This window comes from Hemicordylus capensis, chromosome 6 (assembly GCF_027244095.1).
Source record: "Hemicordylus capensis ecotype Gifberg chromosome 6, rHemCap1.1.pri, whole genome shotgun sequence".
Classification (NCBI taxonomy): domain Eukaryota; kingdom Metazoa; phylum Chordata; class Lepidosauria; order Squamata; family Cordylidae; genus Hemicordylus; species Hemicordylus capensis.
The window spans coordinates 15,711,152-15,733,133 of NC_069662.1; the positions used below are offsets into that span (position 1 = coordinate 15,711,152).

Consider the following 21,982-nt stretch of genomic DNA (forward strand, 5'->3'; position numbering starts at 1 on the left):
CATGAAGTCATCCAAACCCCTCTTAATGCCATCCAGGTTATTGGCTGTTACCACATCTTGTGGCAGAGAATTCCACGAGTGGATTATGTGTTGTGTGAAGAAGTACTTCTGTTTGTTGGTCCTAGATTTCCTGGCAATCAATTTCATGAGGTGACCCCTGGTTCTAGTATTGTGTGAGAGGGAAAATAATTTCTCTCTCTCCACTTTCTCCACACCGTGCATAATTTTATAGACCTCTATCATGTCTCCCCGCAGTCATCTTTTTTCTAAACTAAAAAGCCCCAGGTGTTGTAGTCTTGCCTCAAAAGAAAGGTGCTTTAGGCCCCTGATCATCTTAGCTGCCCTCTTCTGCACCTTTTCCAGTTCTACAATGTCCTTTTTTAGATGTGGTAACCCTCTGAAATATCCTCAAAAAGGTGCCAGGGAATTCCAGAGCACAGTGGCAGCTACCAGATATTTATTATTTCTTTATTTAATATATTTCTATACCGTCCAAAACTTGCATCTCTGGGTGGTTTACAATTAAAATCATTTAAAACATTAAAACATTAAAAACCCAATATTAAAAATATTAAAACCATAAATCTAATTAAAAGCCTGGGTGAATAAATGTGTCTTCAGTGCCTTTTACAAAGTTGCCAGAGATGGGGAGGCTCTTATTTCAACAGGGAGCACATTCCAAAGTCCAGGGGCTGCAATGGATAAGGCCTGTTCCCAAGTAGCTGCCAGATGAGTTGGTGGCAGCCGCAGGCGAACGTCTCCAGATGATCTTAGCAGGCGGTGGGGCTCATGTGAAGATGTTCTCTTAAATACCAAGGACCCAAGCTGTTTAGGGCCTTATAGGTAATAACCAGCACCTTGTATTTTGCCCAGAAACATATCGGCAGCCAGTGCAATTCCTTCAACACAGGAGTAATATCGTCTCTCCTAGATGACCCAGAGACCAACCTGGCTGCTGCATTCTGAATCACCTGCAGTTTTCTGTCTAGGTACAAAGGAAGCCCCACATAGAGCACTTTGCCATAATCTAGCCTAGAGTTTACCAGCATATGTACCACTGTTTTGAGGTCGTTCATCTCAAGAAACAGATGCAGCTGGCTTTCCTCAGCCATTCTCTTCTGCTCTTAGAGAGCGACACTGGCACTCCAACACAACAAGGTGCCTTGTTTGTTCTTTCTAGTTGGGGTGGCACTTTATGTTCTTTCTGGGGCTTATTTTATTGCTTTGACTGGATGGGGCTTAAGGTTGCTATCATTTCCCCTGCCCAGGATCTGTGATACATGATAGACAGCAATTCAGCTAAGGCAGTGTTGGGATAAGGTGGCACTCTGCATTCAGAGGGCAAGGGTTAACCCCAACCCAGTAATGAGAACTTTATTATTTATGATCATTATTGATATCACCAACTTTAAGACTATTTATATTCCATTTTCAACCAACCAATGGCTCTCAAAGCAATTTATACAGCAAAAGGAGTGAAAAGATGGTTGCCTGTCCCAAAGAAGCTCACAATCTAAAAAGAAACACAAGGTAGGTGCCAGCCACAGCCACTGGAAGGATGCTGTGCTGGGGCTGGATAGGGCCAGTTGCTCTCTCCCTGCTAAACAGAAGAGAGCCACCACTTCAAAAGGTGCCTCTTTGCCCAGTTATTAGGAGTGATGCACTTGTGGCATTTTTATTTTGCCGTTCCTGAGCAAGAAGCGTAGGACAGCATAGATTTCCCTTCTCCCTCCCTTTTTATCTTCGCAGTAGTTTTGTGAGGTAAGTTAAGCTGAAAGACAAGAAAACGAGCCAAAGAACTCCTCAGCAGAGTGGGAATTTCCACCAAGTTGTTGTTGGTGGAATGTTTTAAAGAAAAATGTGCAGTTTGGGAAGGAACTGTAGGGATGCAGCAGCAGGAAGGACCCCTCCTGAGGTAGAAATAGTCGAGGCCTAAGCAGTGAAGAAACTCCAAACACGCCCTGCTTCTTCTCCTGTCCCAGCCTCTCACACAGTACAACCCCCACACCCTCCGTTCTCCCCCAAGAAGTGCATCCCCCAGCAGGAGAGCAATTCATGCCGGGGAGGAAATGAACATTGCCCTGCAGCAACAGGCTGAGCTGCAAGAGGGGCTTTGCCATTCAAACTCATCTCCCCTCAACCCGGCTGCCTCCCTCTCTTCTCCTTGCCCTGGCTTCCATTGGAGCCACATGGCTGGTCATTCCTCACATTGAGCTGGTCATTCACCAGGTTGGGAAATCCCCAACCCAAGGAAGGGGCAGCTTGTATGACTCAAGTGAAAGCCGAGCAAGGAGAGAGAGAGGCAGCTGGGGTGGAGTGAGAGGAATGGGAAGAGGAAGCAGCTGCGATTGGTTTGCTGCCCCATCCGCACTGGCCGTGATTGATAGCCACCAATGAATATGCAGGTCTGCAAATCTTTACACACACACATTATGGAATAGATAATCTGAGCACTGGGGGCTGGAATCCAGGAGATATGACAGCTCCATGAAGGACCTCACCCCCAAAGTCACTTTAACCTTAAAAAGTCAAAGAAAATCATGTCCTTGGAGAGGGACGGAGAGAAAAGGTGACTGTCCTTATGAAAGAGGCTGATGGCCACCTTTGCACCATCTCACCCTGGAACCACTCACTTGGTTGCTATTGCCCCTGCCTCCGATTGTTCCCACAGTTGCTCCTGTGCCTGCCTGCATTTATTTTTCCCCAGAATGAAAGGAACATATCTTGCCAGTTAGTTAAAAATGGGTGTTTGGCAGTCACATGGCTGGATTTCCTGTGCCTTGGAATGGTATTCCTGTTTCGTCACTGCTGCCTCATTTTCCTTCAAGGTCTGCCATGAGGAATTGATCTGTTATCCTCAGTGCCTCATGCAGCTTATCCTTGCAAAAGGAGTTCCAGCTCAGGACAAGTTTGTAGAGCGCTCGGATTTCCTTCCCCATAGAACAAAAGGAAAATATCTTGCCAGTTTGATAAAAATGGGCATTTGGGAGTCACATGGCTGGATTTCCTATGCCTTGGAATGGCATTCCTCTTTTGCCTTTCCTGCCTCATTTTCGTTCAAGATCTTCAATGAGGTATTGGTTTTTGGCCTTCAGTGCCTCATACAGCTTATCCTTGCAAGAGTGGTCCCAACTCGGGACTAGTCTGTAGAGCACTCGCATTTGGTTGTAGCTGGTTGCCTTCGAGGAGATTGTTTGGTATTGTTCATCATCCAGGATAGAAGCGCCATACAATATATCCAGCACTGGCTCCACTGTGGCAACCCGCTGGATCAGCTCCTCTCGGTGCCGATCAATGAAATGTTGCTCTGATGAGATGTGTGGCTGCCTCCCTGTCAGGACTGGAAACAGAGAAATAACTGAAAACGAGGGATGAATCCACACCACAGAGTTAAACTGGCAACCCAGTCTTTCCAGGAGCCCAGAAACTGTGGTTCTGCAAAGGGAGGCTAGCGACTTCTAGTGCAGAATTTGTAGAACCCTCCCAATTCCCAGGAATCTCAGGGGAAAGCCATGACAATTAAAGTGGTGTAATACTGACATAAGCCTGTAGTCGTGTGTGATGTGTTGCAGAGGATGCTGCAAGACATCTTATGCACGGCTAAAGGGAACGACAGCATCCCCGTAATCTGTTTCCCAGACATCTGTGTGAAAGGACAATATCTGAGAAGAGGGACAAGGGCTCACCATTTCGTCCTGAGGTGATATTGGTGGATGGCAGAGGGGTCGGAAAAGAACTGCAAGCATCTGGAATGGAAAGGAAGAATGTATTCACATGCCCAATCCAAATCCACTTACTCCAGCAAAACTATCAGTATTTTTTTATGGCCAGTCATGACGTGTTTGTTTGTACATTGGAAGTTCTGTTAATGCATTTTTACTGCTGGATGAGTGGAAGGGAAACATCATAGAAAAAGGAGAGGAAAACCGTGGCTTAAAATATCTGAGGTTTGGAAAATCTTCTCACAAAATTCCCGTGAGCATTGCTGAATGTTTGAACAAGTTCAGGCCTGATGCTGAAGGACAAGTAACTGATGACACAGGAGCTCTCAACCTTGGGTCGCCAGAAGTTGCTGGACTACAGCTCCCTCCATTCCCAGTGATAATGGCCACAGTGGATGGGGATGATGGGAGTTGTAGTCTAGCAACATCTGGGGACCCATGGTTGAGAGCCTTGGTCCTGGGGTGTAACTAGGGTAGAGGGAGCCTGTGTTCATCCCCCCACAACAGCACACTTTGCACCTGCAGAAACACTCACTACCACATGCACCCACCACCACTGTCACTCCTGCCACCTGCCAGCAGCCACTGCTATTTGCCAACCCTTCCTGGGAACTGGAACCAGCAAGCAGCAGTTTGCCTAATAGTAGTTACGCCCCTGATAATAATAAATATGGAAAGTGGCTGACATGATGAGGAAAATAACTCAAAATAATCCCACTGAAATTAAAAGTGTAACTTGTCCCTTCATTGCCATGGGTCTACTTTTCCTCTGCATGTAATTTCCTTCGTCTTGTAGGCCAGTGTTACGAGGAATGTGCTCGAATCACTTTGGAGAGGGGCCAAAATGATTTGGCCTCCTGCAGCTGAAATGTTTCAGCGGGAGATATGCACAAAGCATTTTGTGCACATCCCTAATTCGGAGTCTCCTCAAATGCTGCTATGACTCAAAAACCACAAGTGTGTACATACACACACACTCCACAGAAAATCTGGCTTTGAATTTATGGAGTATCCTTGGTAACCAAGAAACCACTAGCCCTTGGGAGAAGGCCTGGATATGAGACTCTCCTCCATACATCAGGTACCTACTGACCTTCGCTTGGGTGCAAATGGAAAGATGTCAGGTCTCCTGAAAGAGAACAGGAAAGAGGAAATCAGAGAGGGAATGGGGTGTCAATCCTGCCTCCCAAGTGTTTTTCTATTCACAGGGTCTCTTCCCTTGATTAAAGCACCTTGTCTCACATTGGCCTCCCACACTTGTTCATTTGTGTCCTTCTCCATCAGGTTGAGCACCAGCTGTTTTTGCATCTGTTCCGCATACACTTCAAAGTACTGTTGATCCATGTCGGAATCTAAGTATTCAAACGTATGCTCCTGCAGGAAAAACAAAATATCTGTATGTGTGAATGTTGCTTAGCAGCAGACACTGCAAGTCAGTAAGTCTATATAACTTACTATATAAAAGATACAGAATCTTACTATACTCAATGTATCCCTCAAATAGTACACTAGAATCTTATCTGGGAATCTGTGGGACTAGGTTGAGGGGGCTCCATCAGATCACTGGAGAAGAAAGGGAGGCTTCTCTGCAGGAAAAAGCACTCAAGAGCACTGCTGTGTTATTCTTCATGTGTTCAGTGAATGCAGTCATCATATTAGTACTCCCAGCCTAGAACTCCTACAAGTAAGACCTTTTTAAAAAAAATCATCGCTGTATCTCACCCTGGGACTGACTTCGATATCACTTGAGCTTTGCAAACAGAAGGAAGAGCCAAGTGTCAAAGGCCTTGTGGTTCCCGGGGGCTTCTCTACTTTCCATGATTTACATTTCCTTTCATAGTTATCAACATCCTGGAAAAGGCAAAAAAGTCATTCTTGAGATATGGGGTCCTTCCAGACACTGATATATCCCACATCAGCCCATCAGGACCAGCACTGTCACCAGAGGCCTCTGTGGCTCTCAGCGCCATTTATCAGAGTCAGCTGATATGCCAGCTGCCACCTTAACTGGGTGGTGATATCTTGGCCACAGTTGCCCATGCGCTGGTAATCTCCCGCTTAATTACTGCAGTGTGTTGTCGATGGGGCTGCCTTTGAAAATGACCCATAAGCAGCAGTTAGGCCAAAATAGGGCCTCAAGAATATTAACTGGGGCTGGGCGCTCTTATCATATCATTTATCAGCTGCACTGGCTCCCAATCCATTCCTGGGCCCAATTTCAAAGTGCTGGTTTTGACCTTGAAAGCCCTAAGTGGCTTGGGAACAGGTTACTCGAGAGAACGCCTTGGCCCATATGTTCCTACCCTGATTTTGAGATCCTCTTCAGAGGCCCTGCTCCAAGTGCCCCTGCCAGGTAAGGTGAGTTAGGGGGCTACTAGAGAAAGGGTCATTTCTATGGTGCCCCCGCCCCATAGAATAGCCTCCCCAGTGAGGCTGACCTAGCCTCATCACTTTCTCTTTAAAGACATATGAAAACCTCATATGAAAACCTCTCTGTTCCCAAAGGCTATTTAAATTGCTTTAAAAGAAGTTTTTAAAATGTTTTGATTGTATTTTCTATTGTCTTTTTTTGTATTATTGTTTTTAATTATATGTTTTATTCTATTGTTTTATTTGGGAGCTGCCCAGAGAACAATTTTTTATGGGGCAGCTAACAATTACAATTGTTATTATAATTACCATCATTATTATTAAATTAGCAAGAGTGAAAGAGAAAGAAGCCACACTAAAAAAAAGGTTATGCTATATCCTTAGCACTATCTCACAACCTGTGGCAATCCATTAAACAACTGTGAAAGAACTGTCTTTTTTTCTCCCTTCTTTCTCTTCTAACTTAAAAAAAAAGTCAGTTTCACAGATTGCTACCAAATTGCCAGAAGATGATGCTAAGGATATAATGCAACCTGCTTCTTCTTTATGTGGATGGATTCCTCCATTCCCCCCTGCTTGGTAACATAGGCTGAGATTAGCATCTGGAAAGACCTGTAGAAACAGAGATCGCAAACTCTTGGCAGCCTGGGTCTCCATCCAACAGGCTGCAGGACCTTCAGGGCAGACCTTCAGCCCCTTTCCTTGCCACATTCTAGGTGTTACTATGGCACGTAAGGAAGACTAAACATTCTTGGCGCTGGGACACTGAGACCTTTTAGGATAGTACCTTAGCGAGGACATTCTCGGGAGACATGGGGAAGTCAAAGCTCTTGGATCAGTCAGCCTGAGTAATCAAATGGCAAAGAAGTACCAGCACAGATCTAGACACCAATTGTTCTTGTCCTGTACAGGATGGGATAGTCTCCAATGTGCCTGCTGTTTAAAACCAATGCCTATTTGTATGAAAGCTTTTATTTTGGGACACGTAGCCCATCTCTGGTTATTGTAGCTTTATGTGTCAAACTAAAATAAAGATGAAAATCCACCCACCCCTCAATTAATGCAGAAGGTAATTCTAACTCCTTGTCATCATCAGCAACAAACAACAACATCATTTGCTGAAATTACTTTCTATAAATGAAGGCTATTTTTCAAAAAGATGGGGGAGACGACCCCTCTTAACATTGTCAACATGTCAGCTGAGACGTCCCTTCTAGAAAACATTGCAGGTTGCTCTCCCCATGTAAAGGATGACTATTAAATCTTAGTCATGACTTCTTTAAAATTAGAATTTTGGCATGAGATGTGGAAAACACTGAAAGTCTGGCATTGTGAAACCTTATCCTAAGAAATAAAGCCCACTAATTCCAAAGAAGACTTCGTTCTTTTAGGCAGATGTGTTGGCATGAATAGCCATGAATATTTTGCTTACACAATTCAGTGACAACACAGTAGTCCAGCGAACCAGATGGGGTATGTGGTCTTAAAAAAAAACAACCCTCCATGCAATTCACATTTTATATCATAAAAGTATGTCCTGAAGCAAGATATACTAGCTACTATACAAGGGCAAATATGATCTTGTTAATCTTCATTCTGCAACATTTAATAGAAGCTAGAGATTCCCAGTTACCTTCCTTAAGGATCTGTCATTGGGGAGAAGGTATAGGTGGAGTTTTGGGCTTGTGTCAGGTGCCTGGTAGACCAGTGTCATAGCATGGACTCGCATGTTTATCTTAAAAAATGAAAGCACTCTAAAAATTACTCCACGGAGAGAGAACGTTGGATTTTTCAACACAACATGAGTTGGCTTCACACTGTCTGGTTTCTCCAAACTCATCCCTTCTTCAACAAAATGTGCAATTTGGACTTGGGAGGGGTCTTCATCTGCCAAAGGAACACAGAAGAAACAGAGTTCAACCACAGGCAGTTGGCTTTTAGGGCGGCGGGTCCAGCTGCTGTCTCGTTATTAGAGCAGGTGGCCAAAATGTTCCTGCTCTGCCCATACTCTGTCCACATTGGATGTGTTTCCTCTCTTCCAAATCACTTCTGAAGTATGGGTAGAAAGGGGACATTTCTCCACTTGTGCAACAGTGTGCCTGCAGAGAGATCAGCAGAGCACAAGCTCCAATGGTGTCCCTACAGTCCCTCTTTACACCACCCAGAGACATTAGTTTTGGGTGGTATAAAAATATGTAAATAAAAATAAATAAAATAAAATAAATACATGTCTGCTTTGGTAGTCACGATGTGTCAGCCACTAGATTAGTTTTTGAGTTAACATGCATTGGAGCATGCGACACATCTAATTTATTCTTGTGCTCAATGTTTGTGGGCTTATTTGTATTTGTGGGGTTAAATATGGCATCCAGAGTTATAGTGACCAAGAGGGCAGCCCTAGTGCAAAATCTGAGCCTTTGGATCCTGCTCACACCACTCACCCACCCCTCCAGGCAGAAGCCTCCCTGGTCCAGCCCAGCCATGGAGTCCAGTGGAGTGGAGCCAAAAGAAAGGCAGGCAGGAGGCCTACTTTCTTCCCTGGCAGTCACATCTCTTCCTGGACCAGCAGGTCCCTCCTAAGCTGTGAACAAAGAGGCTGCCCTGGGAAAGGTCAGGCCGGGGTGCCTCCACTTTCCTCTCAGGGTGGGTGAGCAGGCAGCAGCACAGGGCCTTTGGGGGTATCCTGGGACAGGAGGCCCTCGCTGCGTGTGGCTGACTCTCCCTTCCTTCTTCCCCATCTCCAGGCTAGGCAGAGAGGCTCCACTTGAGGGGCCATGGTTGAGACACATACAGGACGTTTCCTCCGCCACCTACAGGAAGCCCTTCTTCCGGGACTGGGGTGAAACCAGTGGGAGGAGCTCCACACCCGTCTGCAGGACTCATTAAGCAGAACTCCAGGCACCTGCAGCCTGAGTGCTGCTGCATCACTTGCACTCCCTAGAGCTACATGCCTGGAGGCATCATTTTTGCCGGATGCTTTCTCCTGAGATCTCTCTCTCTCTCCTCCTCCTCCTCACAATCTAACCGGGATCACAGTTCTACAGGAGATGAGTATACTTCCACTTGAATACAGCAACATCCCTGCAATCCCCACACCCTGCACAGAAAACAGGGGGCTTTAGACATATTTGTAATCCCTGTTCTCACACCAAGCTTCGGTGCTCCCTCCCCATCATGCACTGCTGCAGCCTTTCTCCCACCTGCTGGATGTTTCATCCATTTATTCTGCAACAGCCCATCCCACACTGGTTTCTCAAAGAGGTGTGTTAGTGCAGTGACAAAAGCTGGACCCTTAATATTGAAATGATTTGCCTAGGCCAAAGAAGTTACAGGTATTGAAGTCGGAGAATGCGGAGCGACTTCTAGCTAGGATTCCTGTTCTTGAGGCTAGGATCTGTTTCCTGCCGTACCTGCAAGACACAGGAAGTGAGGGAGGTGAACGGCAGCCACAGCCTCTCCTGGCTCCGCTTGGATGTTGAACAAAGGGCCGGCGATAATCATCCAAGACGGCTTCTCTCCTTTCAGGTGCTGATTCCATGAATCATTCCAGTATGTTATGGTTACAGCTTCTCTCACCTCAAATATGAGATTGCTGTAGTAGCAACGGAAGGAGCCAGCCTCAGGGCAGTGTATCCTGAATGCAACCAAGAGGAAGACAGAAGGGGGAATGAGGTTGGACACTGATCAATGCAGCCTCCTGTTCTAATGGATATTTCTGCAGTAGACCTGTAGGCTAGGCTTCAAAGACCAGAAGAACACACACACACACACACACACACACACACACACACACACACACACACACACACACACACACGCTGAGGCTGTTCTCACAAGCACCCGAGCCCAGGCTAGGGCAGTCTTGCCTGGGCTAGGCGGCTCGTGTGGAGTGCCAGGATCTGTATGGATCCCGGCGCTCCCGCCCAGCTCCTAAGCTTAAGCTCTTAGGCGAGGTTAAGGGAGCAAGTGCTCCTTTAACCCGGCTACCAGGGCCATATGTTTCCTTGGGCTGCACGAAGGGGATCCTGGGATCCCTAATGGGGGATCCAGTCAATGCACTGCACTTACGGCATGCTGCATTGTGGTATATCTGGAGGCTGGAAGGCATCGTCCAGGCCTCTGGAGCTCCCAGCAGCATTCCTGTGATCATCTGGGGGGAAGGTGAGTTGGGTCAGCCTTTCCACTTGCCCGCCTGCTCCATCACCCACCCGCTCCCTTGCCCGCCCGGTCGTGTGAATGTCACACTAGCTTTAATCCTGTGCAACAGACTAAGAGGGCTTCTTTTCATACAGGAAAGGTCACTTTCTAATGCCACAGTTGGCAGAAACTAAAGTAAGCTGTTGGAGGCGATTGTTAATCTTGCCCTTAATGCTTTTAGGTTTCCTAGCATATCAGTAAATGAGTAGATTTCAAATCCAGTAAACATTGGGAAAGCTTAGCTCGCCTCACCCATGCACTCCTTTTGCTCTTAAAATTGGCTTCATCTGCACCCCCCTAGTTTACAAAGGATTGGAGCAAACCCAGGTATAAGGGGGGGGGAGAGTGTGTATGCTACTGTCATATCTCATTTGGCCTTAGTGACATCAATCCTAAGTATTCCTGTTTCATTGGATGAGGCTTTTCAAACAGCAAGACACTGAAATGCATGAAGAGCTAAGTTTTTATGTTCCAGGAATATGGGAGCCGGGGATGGTCGGCAAATGGGTTGTGTTGCCAGTCGTCCTGAGAAGCATCAGTCAGCAGCTGGCAAGGCTGGCACCTGAGGAACATGTGCTCAGGGCTCCAAAGCATGGAGGGAAATGTTATTTTTAGAAAACACATTCATTTTTAAAAAAATTAAGAATCTTTGATCGGCATTGGGATTGGGAACACTACAGCCGCCAACTCCCCCCTCCTCCATCTCCCAATTCCCATTCACTGCACCACATCACTCCAGTGCTCCACACAGATATGAAATAAATAGATCACACACACACCCTGACACCGCTTTGGCTTACTTGAGGGGAGGGGAAATGCAATCAAAGGTTGGGTCTCTTTGCTCAGACACAGCACTCAAGAGTCCTGCATTACACTGCACCGTCTCTGTTAGCAAACGGTGCTCACTTTGGGCTTCAGCCCAGGAACTTGCAAAATGCAGATCAACCTCCCTGTGCTCAGATTGGGTATAAAATATGTCAGTTATGCCTGTGCCTATCTCTGATTTTTAGCAGTTGGCTGAAAAATTGCCCACTTCCCACAAACAAGAAGGATTATGATTGCCTGTAGACTAATGAATATTAACTAGTTGGCCCGGGTGCAGAGCATCTGCACCCCTAGTTTGACCCGGCTGCCTGCCAGCCGCTGGCCAGCCACCTCCTCCTCTAGTCAGCCGACGTGGCTCCACTGGCCAGCCTCCTCCTCCTGCTGCTCCAGTCAGCCAGCATGGCTCTGCTGGTCGGCTGCCTACTCCCGCCAGACTGGCTCTGCCAGCCGGCCGCTTCCTCCCGCCAGCCCATTCTCCTCCGCTCACCCACCTCCTCCCACCGGCCTGTTTTTCCCCACTCATCAGTCCCCTCCTCCAGTCAGCCAGTGCGGCTCTGCTAGCCGGCCAGCCACCTCCGCCCACCGGTGTGGCTCTGCTGGCATGGCTCCGCCACCGGCCGGCCTCCTCCTCCCGCCAGCCGCCTCCACCCGCCTCCTCTGCCCATTGGCTGCCTCCTCCCGCTGGTGTGGTTCCACCGGTCGGCTGGCCGCCTCCTGCTGGCAGGCTCGGACTGGCTCACCGAGCAGCAGGGCAGTTTCCCGGTGCACCCTTGCCTGGTGCGTCCTGCTGCGCTTGCTGGGCTCTCCCTGCGCCAGCTGCCTGGCTCCCCTTTCGCCCTCTCCCTGTCCAGAGAGCCCCACCTCCTCTCCTTCTGATTGGTCGTGAGAAGTAGGCTCAGACTGCCCTTAGGGCAACAGGGCATATTCCCGGTGTGCCCCACCCGCCCCACCCCTGCGCCCCAACTCCCACCCTTAATTACCCATTCTGCTCAAAACCTGGCCCCTCCCCACATACATTCCACCACCAGTGGCGGACTGGGTCTAAAAATATTGGTTGCCAGGAGACAAAGGGGGCCCACCCACAACTATAAGGCGATCATTTACTTTTTATAAGAAATACATAAAATTTTCAAAAATACGTAAGTGGAAAAAAGGTGCAATTAAAATTTTTGTGAAATAAATGTATATTTTTTAGTAACTACAGTGTACATATATTGTACATATTACTGGCAGTATACATTACAGATTGTTATAATTGAATTTTTAATTTTTTTAAAAATAAATGGTGGATATTTTTAAATAGTTTGCTTGTACGGAACATTTTACACATTAACAGGTAGTTCAAAAGCATATTTCATGCAGTCCACTATATTAAGAGCAATTGTTTGAGTTCACTAGATGATTGTGCGAATCTGTCAATAATTGCTTCTGCATCCAATTCATCTAACAATTCCTTTTCAATGGAGAGCAACATGTATGATTCCAAGTTCTCCTCAGACAGTGAATTTCTTAGCCTTGTCTTTATGATCTTTAGCTTTGAAAATGTCCTCTCACATTGGACTTGAGTAACTGATAGTGTGCAGATGACTTTATAAAGTTCATAAAGGTTATCATACCGTATGCCTTGTCATGAAGTCTATTGGATGCCAGAATTTTTAGTACACACGATGGGCAAGTGCTACAAATTTTACACTTGTTGCAACTGGAATCCATATTCTCACCATCATTAAGCAATAGCTTTAATACATCAAAATACATCATGGAGAACCAAGGCCCGCAAGGCTCTCTTAAGACCAATCCTGGTCTGCTTCAGTTAGTTCAAAATGCAGCAGCCATACTGGTCTCTGGGGTAACCCGGAGAGACCATATTATGCCTGTCTTAAAACAGTTGTACTGGCTGCCGATACGTTTCCAGGCGAAATACATAGTGCTGGTTATTACCTTTAAAGCTCTGAATGGCTTGGGTCCGGGCTACCTGAGAGAGCGCCTTCTTTGGTATGATCCCCATCGCTTGTTGAGGTCAACTGGAGAGGTCCGTCTCCAGTTACCACCGGTACATCTGATGGCGACTCGGAACCAGGCCTTTTCTGTAGCTGCTCCTGGCCTGTGGAATGCACTCCTGGCAGATATCCACAGTTTAGGCTCGCTGTCGGCCTTTAAGAGAGCCCTAAAAACTTATTTGTTTGGCCTGGTCTTCCAAGGTTTGTAAAGTATTTTTAAAATTGGTTTTAAATGGTTTTAATTATTTTTATATTGTTTTTAGCAGTGTGTTTTGAATTGTATGTTTTTATGTCTTTTTAAAGTTGGAAGGTCTTTTAAAAGTTGTTTTATACTACCCAGAGCCTTTGGATGGGGCGATAAACAAACAAACAAACAAGCTCAAGCAACAAATAAGTGACAGGCAATAGTTTAAAAAGCAGAATTAGTTGTGCAGATCGGACTCTTTGGCAGAAAAAAGAACTGGCAAAAATCACCCGAAACTAAGAAGAAAATGATGCATATACAAATATACCATGTAACAGAAAAGTGGCTTGGACATGTAGATAATCAGAAAATAGCTAAATGCACAATAAGATACAAAGAGAGGTAGTGGACACCCCAAGGTCAAAGTTGGATTCTAACCCAGAGACTTTAAAATTCTGAGGAACCCAGGAGTTCTTCAGTGTTTTTAGCATGGGTGGATATGCCTCCCTGGAAGAGAGGTTGCCCACTATTTGTCAACTACTGAGGTATGTTGGCTGTGTTTTAGGGCACTACTAGTACATGGGAGGTGATGGTGGAACTGAACAAGCTTTGTAAGTGCCCCATATGAATTGATCATTTTTCTTAGAAAGAACATTCCAGAATCTTCTGCAACTCACAGGGGTTCCTCAGCACACAACTGATTATAGAAAACAGAACTTGAAGGAAGTAAGTTTTGAAAACTAGTGCTCCAAGGAATATAAATGAAGAGTGTAGTTCTCACCTGTATATTTCAAGGCTTCTTTGTGAATCCCAAGCCATTTCTGGCATGATTTCTCCTGCAAGATTCTATAGCAAAGAAACAATCATTAGCATGGATGCCATTCCCATCCCATCAAAACAACAACAACAAGAACAACAACAACAACCCAATAAAAATAGGGTCTTGTGTACTTGTTACATCCCTATTCCCACTCCGAGGATCAGTGCCTGAACTCCACTCCAAATAAACATTGTTGAAGGCTTTTGTACACCTGATATATTCATTTGCTTTGTAGATTACATTTAATTATTCCTTTACTCCTGCACTGACTGCTGAAGCATGATGGGTTAGTAAACTGTCCAAAACAATTTCCTTTCCGATCCAGTGTGGTTGCACATACCCCAGCGCCTGACTGAAATATACAAAGAGCTGTTTTAACTAAGTTGTATGCTGAACTAAGTTCAGCAAGGAAGGTTCTAACTATGGAAAACATGTAAATGCAACTCAGGTTTGTAAAGGGGTTGGTTATTCCTCAGAGGGATATTTACCCATAGAACCGCTGGTAGACATGCTTGAGAAGAATGAGACCTTATTCTATTAAAAACCTAGGAAAGATCTCGTGTGGTCAGCCTCTGTGCTATTTTCTCACACAACACCAAAGGAACAGGCTCTGGTCTATGCATCTGTGGACACCAAGCAAGCTTCACTGTATTATGTCAGCATTTTGTGGTCTCTGTGACCCCTTGCACAGTCAGAAGTGCATAGTATCTCAATTCTTCATGTATGTTGTTGGGGTTGTCGACACCCCAATATCCATATTAGTAAAAAAGTGCACTTAGATACTGTTACAGGGTGGTGGTGGATGGATGGAACACCACAAGGCACTTAATCTCCTTAAAGTTGTTCCTGACCTGGAGAATGGAGTTGCAGAACAATGAACACAAAATTTTTCAGATCTGCCATGTGATCAGTAATGATAAGAACATAAGAACTTAGGAACATAGGAAGCTGCCATATACCGAGTCAGACCATTGGTCTATCTAGCTCAGTATTGTCTTCACAGAGTGGCAGCGCCATCTCCAAGGTTGCAGGCAGGAATCTCTCTCAGCCCTATCTTGGAGAAGCCAGGGTGGGAACTTGAAACCTTCTGCTCTCCCTAGAGTGGCTCCATCCCCTGAGGGGAATATCTTACAGTGCTCAGACTTCTAGTCTCCCTTTCATATGCAACCAGGGTGGACCCTGCTTAACTAAGGGGACAAGTCATGCTTGCGACCACAAGACCAGCTCTCCTCCAACATAAGAACAGCCTTACTGGATCAGGCCCAAGGCCCATCTAGTCAGGCATCCTATTTCACACAGTGGCCCACCAGATGCCACTGGGAGCCTACAGGCAAGAGTTGAGGGCATGCCCTCTCTCTTGCTGTTACTCCCCTGCAACTGGTACTCAGAGGCACCCTGCCTCTGAGGCTGGAGGTGGCCTATAACTCTCCAACTAGTAGCCGTTGATAGACCTCTCCTCCATGAAGTCATCCAAACCCCACTTAAAGCCATCCAAACTAATAGCCAGCACCACATCTGGTGGCAGAGAATTCTACAAGTTGATTATGCATTGTGTGAATAAGTACTTCTGTTTGTTGGTCCTAAATTTCTTGGCAATCGATTTCATGGGATGATCCCTGGTTCTAGTGCTATGTGAGAGGGAGAAGAATTTCTCTCTATCCACTTTCTCTACACCATGCATGATTTTATAGACCTCTATCATGTCTCCCTGCAGTCGTTTTCAGTTTAGTTTTTCTAAAGTTTAGTCTAACTAACTAAACTTTAGTTTAGTTTTTCTAAACTAAAAAGCCCCAGGTGTTGTAGCCTTGCCTCATAAGAAAGCAAGGCCCCGATCACCTTGGTTGCCCTCTTCTGCACCTTTTCCAGTTCTACAAGTGAGCACAATTTGTGACATTACAGAACATCATTTCTGATCACATGGCACATCTGTTAAGGCATCATGCTTAGGAGCTTAACTCTGGTCTTAAAAACTGGCAGTTTTTAAAAGCTATCTAATTGTTTTTGACTGGTCTTGTATGTGAGGGTTACTAATCTTCAGTTTCTTGTAAAAAGAGGTCCCGCCCCCCACCTCAATTTTCTCGTGCCATATCTTTTGTGACTATTCAGGAGCCATGAAGGTCCTCCCCTGCCACACACACATACATCATTGTGTACTTCACAACTGAAGGCATGCACATTACTCTTGAGGGGTTTTTAATCAGCTGAAGTTAATCAGATGATGTTTTTTCCATTTGGGGGGCACAGTAACAGGGAAGGCATGAACAAATATCAAGGACAAGATGGCCTCAGAACATGTGCAAAGACTTCTTAACAGAAGAAGCAGCATGCATACCATCAAGTCTGCCCCAAGGCCCAAAACAAGAGAGGTTCCATAACATTGACCCTGAAATTACCTAGCTGCATCCCTGGTCATACTAGCAAGATTAACTATGCATATGCCACAGCCACATTGCTATCAGAAGGGTTGCCAGGTGGCCATTGCCAGGGCTCAGGAAATCCACTAGTCTGTGATGAGTGAAAAGTGATGCCTGATGAGTAATGTACCAACATAGCTTGAGGAACCATCTGATGCGCAAAATATTTTGCCTGGCTGGTGAACTGAGCCAACATTTTTTGATCCCTGGCCACTGCAGTGATATCCTCGCAACTCACACATCACAAAAAGGATCCAGAAAGTAAATGAACAGCACACAAGAAAGGGGGTGCCCAAGAATGCTCTTGCCTGGGGCGCCATTTGATCTAGGACTGGCCCTGCCTGAGAATCCTCCTCCCAGCTGACCAGCAGCGGGAAGGCAGTTCTCTGAGACAGCTGGGCTGTAGACCAGGTATAGGAAGAACTCCCTTGGGAAATCCCAAATCCTTGGACTGAGGGGCAGGGGCAGGTCTCCCATGAGGCCCTGCTGGCTGATGGCCTCGAGTGGAGAATGAGTCATGGGGCAGCGAGTGAAGGTAACCCTCTCACAAAGGAATCACCGGACTTGCCCACTGCCATTGAGTTTCTGCTTACACCACCCATCTTTGGACTCTTTCCTCCTCAAAGGTCCCCACCCCAGACCTCACCAACCCCATGCCACTCACTCTTCCCCCTCGCCAGCCTCACCTTCTGTGCACACCCTGGCCTCTGCTGCTGGCAGCTACAGGCCTCCCAGGCAGGCAGTGTGCATCCAGCTTCGCCCACCAGCCTCTCCTCAAAGTCATCACTATGGCTGCTCCAGCACCAGCTCGCTTGCTCTCCTGCTCTCTCTTCAAGCACCAAGCTTGCCTGCTCGGTCTCCTCCCAAAATGGCAATAAAGCATAAGCTACTAGTGCTGGAGCAGTGGTGAAAGGCAAATGGGCAAAGCTTAGATGGAGGCTGCCTGCCAGGCTGACCTGCATCTGCAAGCATCAGGCCAGGGGGTAGAGCATGTGAGGGGGTAAAGGGGTGTAATTGGGGCAGGTTAGGGGGTGATGTGGTGTCAGCACCAGTGAGGGGGCATGGCAGTGTCATTACCACACTCCAGGGAGCAGGGCTAATGGGGCTTGGCAGGGTGGTATGTTGCCTTTACCTCCAGTGAAAAAAGGCAAGAAGCTGAGAGGAGAGCTGGTCTTGTGGTAGCAAGCATGACATGTCCCCTTAGCTAAGCAGGGTCTGACCTGCTTGCATTTGAATGGGAGACTACATGCATGAGCACTGTAAGATATTCCCCCTCAGGGGATGGAGCCACTCCGGGAAGTACATCTAGGTTCCAAGTTCTCTCTCTGGCATCTCCAAGATAGCGTTGTCTGCAACCTTGGAGAAGCCGCTGCCAGTCTGTGTAGGCAATACTGAGCTAGATAGACCAATGGTCTGACTCAATATATGGCAGCTTCCTATGTTCATGACCCTGGTGAGGGAAGGTTGCTCACCAGTATGAGCACCCTGTAGGAATACAGATGAATACGAGACTGGTTTAAGAAGCTGCACGAAGAAGGTCCTCAAAAGCATCCACATGGACCTCACTGCTTTGGATGGATAATGCAAACAGGGAGGAGTGCAGCCTCTTACCTCCTCAGGGGGACATCGGTCACAAAATCTAATCTCCCAAGGGTCTTCTTCAGGGATCTCTGTCTTATCGATATCTTCTTCCTCTGCAAACAGGGAGACACAGTTGAACATTCAACATATTCTTTTTGTGGCAGGATTTGAGTCATTATTAGTTATATTTAATCAATGATCCCCTGTCCCTTCATTATTTAGGTTTAAAGTGAGCCTTAGGAACATAGGAACACAGGAAACTGCCATATACTGAGTCAGAGCATTGGTCTATCTAGCTCAGTATTGTCTACTGCACAGACTGGCAGTGGCTTCTCCAAGGTTGCAGGCAGGAATCTCTCTCAGCCCTATCTTGGAGAAGCCAGGAAGGGAACTTGGAACCTTCTGCTCTTCCCAGAGCGGCTTCATCCCCTGAGGGGAATATCTTGCAGTGTTCACACAGATGATCTCAATAGCCTTGTTGGCTATTGAGATCATCTGGGGAGGTCTGTCTGCAGTTGCCATCAGCTCATCTTTTGGCAACTCAGGGCTGGCCTTCTCCATCACTGCCTCTGCGCTTCTGTTGAGATAAGATTTCCTCATGTTGAGATAAGATCTTCTCCATTCATTCACCCAGGCCTTTAATTAGATTAACAGAATTTAACAATGCTTTACATTGTTTTAATGTTTGATCTTTGTTTTAAATTATGGTGTTTTATTGTAAACTGCCCAGAGACGTGAGTTTTGAGTGGTATATAAATATGTTAAACAAATAAACAAACACAAACACACCAAGTTTTAAAATCTGAGGGAGCTCTGAAGAATGGACAGTCAGAAAACTATACCTAGCATAATCCCAGTTATCAGCTAGACCACAGGCAGTCCCTTAAGTATTCCTAAACAGTTTCTAAATTGCTTTCCTTTTATTTAGGGCTGCCATTTGGAAAAATGGACAGGTGTGCTGTACTTTCAAGAGGAAGAATAAGAAATTTCAGCAGAGGCAGCTTGTGATGTGGGTGTGGGGGGTGGGGGAAGCTTGCCTGTTGAAATTTTTTTCTTCTGTGTACCTCTTAAAATGTACAGGAGACCTGTCCTCTTTTCCGTTTGCCAGCCCTACTTTTATTAATGCAGTTTTATGTATAAAGTCTGATTTACCTCAAAAAATAATCCTGGTTTCCTATTGTGGTAGTTAGGGATGTGCACCAAGGTTCATGCACACATTTGGAGCCAAACCGATTTGGTGCTCTAAGGCGCTGCAGGGGTGGGAAGGGAACAGCAAGTGGCACCTTTAAAATGGAGTATAGCAGGTCCTTACCTGCTCTCAGCCACTCCATGCAGTTTCCTGCTGTGATGGTGCTCCGCCCAACAGCCAGGGCTGGTGCTACCATTAGGTCAACTAGGCAGCCGTCTAGGGCACAGAGTGCAGACCTCAGAGGGGCGCAGAGTGTAGAGTGTCAATGTGTTTGCCTAGGGCGCAAAACAGTCTGGCACCGGCCCTGCCAACAGCCCAAGCACACACATGGCCTCCTCTATCGAGCCCAGCATCTACTCTGATTGGCAGTAGTTTCCTCAAGGTCTCAGGAAGCAGCGAAAGGTCTTTCCCATCTCTGCTGCACAGAACTGCTGTGGGGAACTGAACCCGGGACCTTCTGCAGGCAGCCCCTGTGCTCTGCCACTGAGCAAAGGCCCTTTCTCACTGTGCTCTTTTATGAAATAATATATCAGATCTGTTCTTGAGCATAGCTCAAAACACAATTGGTTCACCATATACCTTTGATTGATTGATGAAGTGTCATGTTGGGGTTGAGTTCTGGCCACCACCACCAGTCGCTACCTTGACCAGACACAAGTGTTCCTGGCTTACTTGTCCCTGTGGGAGACAGAGTGGAGAATTAGAAGAGTGCCTTGCAGTGTGAAATGAAGCTCAGAACTCTGCCTGCACATCAATTCTCCATATGATACTTGCTTGGATTATCTCCATTCTCACCTATCAAAAGTAAAACTTTGAATACACACTAATTGTATTTATTTTGAATTTTTATATTTTACTATAGCTTGGGGGGGGGGCGGGCGCTCAACAGAATGTTGCATCAGGGCGCCAGATCCCCCAGAGCCGGCCCTGCTCCGTTTCAGCCAGTGCTGGCTTCCCAGCCTGGCCGGAACGTGTCTTCCTGCTTTTACAAACACAGAGAGAGGCGGCGCTTTTGGCCGCGCTCCGAACGCGGCACCGACCGAGCTTAACATGCCAGGAAGGACGTCTTTTCACAAAAGAGGGAAACGGGCTTCAAAATGTGGGGAAAGCCCTTGGTTACAAACCGTGAGGGCTAGATCGGACGTGCCAGGCAGATTCATGGTTTCTCCCACTGCAAAAGTCCTGGGAACCCAACCTCCGAACGACCCGGATCAGCCTGTTTGCCTCCTCCCCCGAGTTCTGGCGCTCCGCTTGCCTCCGCCTTACCCTTCCCGGTGAGAGCGAGGAGTTTCTTGGCCTCCGCCTTGCAGTTGATCTCGTTCAGCAGCTGAACAGTCACCTCCACGGAGTAATCCTCGGTGTAATAGTTAACCAGCAGATCACTGAGCGCTAAGACACCCGTCTCCAGGCTCCCTCTGGGGATGTTCCCGTGGCCCTTCCTGACCGAGGTCCTGTTCAGCTTGAATTTGAACCTCCGCAGCTGGTCTTCCGTCAGGTCCTCCAGGACGTCCTCCAAGTGGTCGCGGACCGTGGTCCCCATCGCCTCGCTTCACCGCGCCAGCCGCAAAGCTCCTTGCGGGAGAGGTGTCGTATCACTTTGTCATATCCATCAACGAGTGGTACACTGTAGGGTTTTCTGATAGGCTAGTGGTGTGTTATTCTCCCCTACACCATCAGATTTCAGTACTTCCTCCTCCTCTTTCCTGATAAACTTCCGTGTTGTTGCTCATGCTCAGTCTCCCTGTTTGTAACCACTAGCACTCTCTTTGCCCATGCATCTTTCAAAAAAATAAAAATTATACAGCATTGTTAAAAATTACATGTTTACAAAACAGTGTTGTTAAAAATTACATGTTTACAAATAATGTATAAAATGTTGTGTCTTGGCCTTTTTGAGAAATGTAATGCTTGCCCATGCATCTTTAAAAAAATGATGTTAGAGATAGTAAGAAACTTGGTTATTGAATTAAAAATTATACAACATTGTTAAAAATTACATGTTTACAAATAATGTATAAAATGTTGTGTCTTGGCCTTTTTGAGAAATGTAATGCATCTTTGAAAAAAATGTTTACAATACAACATTGTTAAAAATTACATGTTTACAAATAATGTATAAAATGTTGTGTCTTGGCCTTTTTGAGAAATGTAATGCTTGCCCGTGCATCTTTTTAAAAAATGATGTTAGAGATAGTAAGAAACTTGGTTATTGAATTAAAAATTATACAACTTTTAAAAATTACATGTTTACAAATAATGTATAAAATGTTGTCTCTTGGCCTTTTTGAGAAATGTTATGCATCTTTGAAAAAAATGATTTTAGAGATTGTTAAAAACTATATTTAAGATGTTTGAATTTTTCTTTGTTTGAAAGGTTTGGTTCTCAGATTAAGAATTGTACAACATTGTTAAAAATTATGTTTCAGATGTTTGAAAGGTATTTTTCTGAACAATGTCATTTATTATATTTAATGCATTATAACGGTTTGGTTATCAAATTAAAAATCATACAACGTTGATAAAAATTTTGATTCAGATTTTTGAAAGTTTTTTTCTGAACGATGTCATTTATTATCTTTAAAACATTAAAAAAATGGTGCTTTGGGAACAGGTGTTGAGTAATCTGGGCAGGGCCTGCAAGTGTTTCATGCTGCGAGAGCATGCCCAAGCCTAATCCACT

At 45.9% G+C, this 21,982-nt stretch overlaps 1 protein-coding gene across 3 annotated transcripts; it reads right to left on the reverse strand.

The window, feature by feature from the left end:
- Positions 1–454: 454 nt before the first annotated feature.
- On the reverse strand, positions 455–21,013 carry LOC128331455 (NACHT, LRR and PYD domains-containing protein 1b allele 2-like). Of its 3 annotated transcripts, none has more exons than XM_053264911.1 (11): positions 20,569–21,013; positions 19,882–19,980; positions 18,144–18,226; positions 14,080–14,144; positions 9,503–9,726; positions 7,726–7,979; positions 5,457–5,573; positions 4,955–5,096; positions 4,816–4,851; positions 3,687–3,746; positions 455–3,340 (listed from the first exon to the last, which is right to left on the reverse strand). In XM_053264911.1, the coding sequence occupies exons 1-11, from the start codon at positions 20,840–20,842 to the stop codon at positions 3,048–3,050; spliced, it is 1,647 nt and encodes a 548-aa protein (XP_053120886.1). In that variant the 5' UTR covers positions 20,843–21,013; the 3' UTR covers positions 455–3,047. The 3 variants fall into 3 exon arrangements, with proteins under 3 accessions (XP_053120886.1, XP_053120885.1, XP_053120887.1); XM_053264910.1 differs by having other exon boundaries at positions 5,445–5,573; XM_053264912.1 differs by lacking the exon at positions 5,457–5,573.
- Positions 21,014–21,982: the final 969 nt, after the last annotated feature.